Raw genomic sequence first — 2,121 nt, forward strand, 5'->3', positions numbered from 1 at the left:
GGACTTTCAAAGTGATTGTCGGCTTGTCGAGATAAATTTCTTAAGAGTTGGAAAACTAATAGTCAAAAAAATCGGCTTATCCTGAACCGGCGTAAACCCTGAATCGTATCGTCACCGATATTGACGATATCGTATCGTCAAGCTTCTAACGTCTGCCAATACGATAGACGATAATTATCGGCAGACCTTAAGTTCGACGATGCCCATTGCCGATTTGCTCAAACCTTGCCGATATCGTATCGTGAACAGCCCTACACACTGAAGGATGTCGTCGACATATTCTTGACCAGCGTGTAGATTAGAGTAGAGACGGGTTTTTTCAAGGTGTGCCGTTAATGCGCATAGGGCAGAGAGTACTGCTGCGCACGGATTGCCTCGCTGTCGCTGCCGCTATCCATTTGAGGGGTACGGATTGGGTTGAAAGTGCGTTTTTGTAGACGTGAATAAAAATTGCAATGGTGTGGAAGTGGGTTGAAAGTACGTTGTAGAGGGAGTGAATTAAAGTAGAAAGAAGTCGGTCTGAGCTGCTTATTTTTTTTGTTTACGGGCAATTATTTTCTACTTAATTTTTTTAAAAATAAGCGACGTCGAGTTTTGAATTACCTCAATTATTTTCCACTTATTTCCACTTAGAAATTAAGTGCAAAAATAATTGGGAATCCAAACACACCCTTAAGAGGCTGTACGATGCACTTTCCGTGCTGTTGCAACGCCGGTATTCGGACGTATGCGCCCGATCCGCCGCCATCACACACCCGCTCCCTTACACCTTTCTCGCCATGAGCTTGTTTACGAGCGTCCGGCCCGCGTCCTCCCAGTCGTCCCAGCAAATTCCGAGCAGGTACGTATGTCTTCCCCGACCCTTGCCAGGGAGCAGTGCCGCTAGCTTTGCGTTGTCCACCACTAGACCGTCCTTCGTCTCCGACAGCACGCGCTGCCACCTGACCGTGCCCTCCATCTTGAACCCGAGTCTCGTCGCAGCTCGCACGCTTGCGCTATTAGATAAATGAGCCTTCCATGCGACGCGGCGGAGTCCGAGTCCACCGACGCGGGGAGATTCGAGTGCCCACTGTAGTAAAAGCCCCGCGGCTTGTGTGGTGACGTGCGTCCGTTGAAATGCTGGGAACATACAAATGTGGCCGACCTCGGAAGAAAGATTAGTTGCATCGGTGTCGATCAGGCCGATCACTCCTGCAAGTGCGCCGGGTGGATGAGCGCCGCGCGGGTCTTCCACGAACAGCCGCTGCTCGCGGCACGTCTTATCGACGACGGCATAGAGCACGCTTGCCTTGTCAGATCGGATGCGGATTTCGAGCCAGGTGAGGAATGACGCGAGGTCGTGGAATGGGCCGTAAGGGAGATACCGGAAGAGCTGATCTTGTGCCGAAATCGAGCGAAAATAAATGTTGGCGTGGATGGAAGGCTGTGAGGAGATGTGAGTGAGCAAACCACCAATACCGCGTCCTAGCCATCAGGAACATGCACATGCGTAAGCGCAAGCACACTTACTATGAACGGCACCAGCCTGACCGACTCGCTTTCATGCTCCTTGACTGTGAAGACAAAATTCAAGTCGTACTGCTCGAATGGTGTCTCGCGGTGGTACTCGAAGACCACAGGTGCTGCTTGTGAATCGGACAAGCCGTTGTTCAGATAGGCCATTTTCCAGAGGTCGCTTGACAACGCTCCGTCTGCCTCCTATGTCTGCAAGGGATTGGCAGAGTGTGTTGAAAACTCCCGCGCGGGTTCTGATGAGTCAGGTCCCTAACCCATTTATTATTGTTAGAAGTTGGGCATTCCCGCTAAGACCGGCGGGAGTCAATAATTTTTTGGGATAATATCAAAAATGCCACTGAAAAGTTTGGTAATATCAAAAATGCCATCGGGTCACGTACCACTTGTACCCTTATATGCACAGACTAAACTTAATTTCTAACCTAAAGGAAACCCAGTCGCGTTAATTTGAACGCGTCCTCCCTTCTCGGTCTGTAAACTAACTCGCGTGAATTTAACGCGTCCTCATTCCCAAAGATAGCTGTCCATAATGCCGCCTACAGTTGGAGATCTGTTCCCTGATATTAATACTTTCAAGCATGCGATGAGGTCCAGTGCTATTGAAGA

At 49.7% G+C, this 2,121-nt stretch overlaps 1 protein-coding gene across 1 annotated transcript; it reads right to left on the reverse strand.

Annotated features, from left to right (window-relative positions):
- Window positions 1–539: 539 nt before the first annotated feature.
- Window positions 540–1,853, reverse strand: V1513DRAFT_455737 (acyl-CoA N-acyltransferase). Its single transcript, XM_066899529.1, has 2 exons — window positions 1,510–1,853; window positions 540–1,423 (listed from the first exon to the last, which is right to left on the reverse strand). Exons 1-2 carry the CDS (start codon window positions 1,660–1,662, stop codon window positions 764–766), a joined length of 813 nt encoding a protein of 270 aa, XP_066750223.1. The 5' UTR covers window positions 1,663–1,853; the 3' UTR covers window positions 540–763.
- Window positions 1,854–2,121: the final 268 nt, after the last annotated feature.

The sequence above is a fragment of the Lipomyces chichibuensis genome, assembly GCF_038497645.1.
Source record: "Lipomyces chichibuensis strain CBS 12929 unplaced genomic scaffold V1513scaffold_151, whole genome shotgun sequence".
NCBI lineage: Eukaryota > Fungi > Ascomycota > Lipomycetes > Lipomycetales > Lipomycetaceae > Lipomyces > Lipomyces chichibuensis.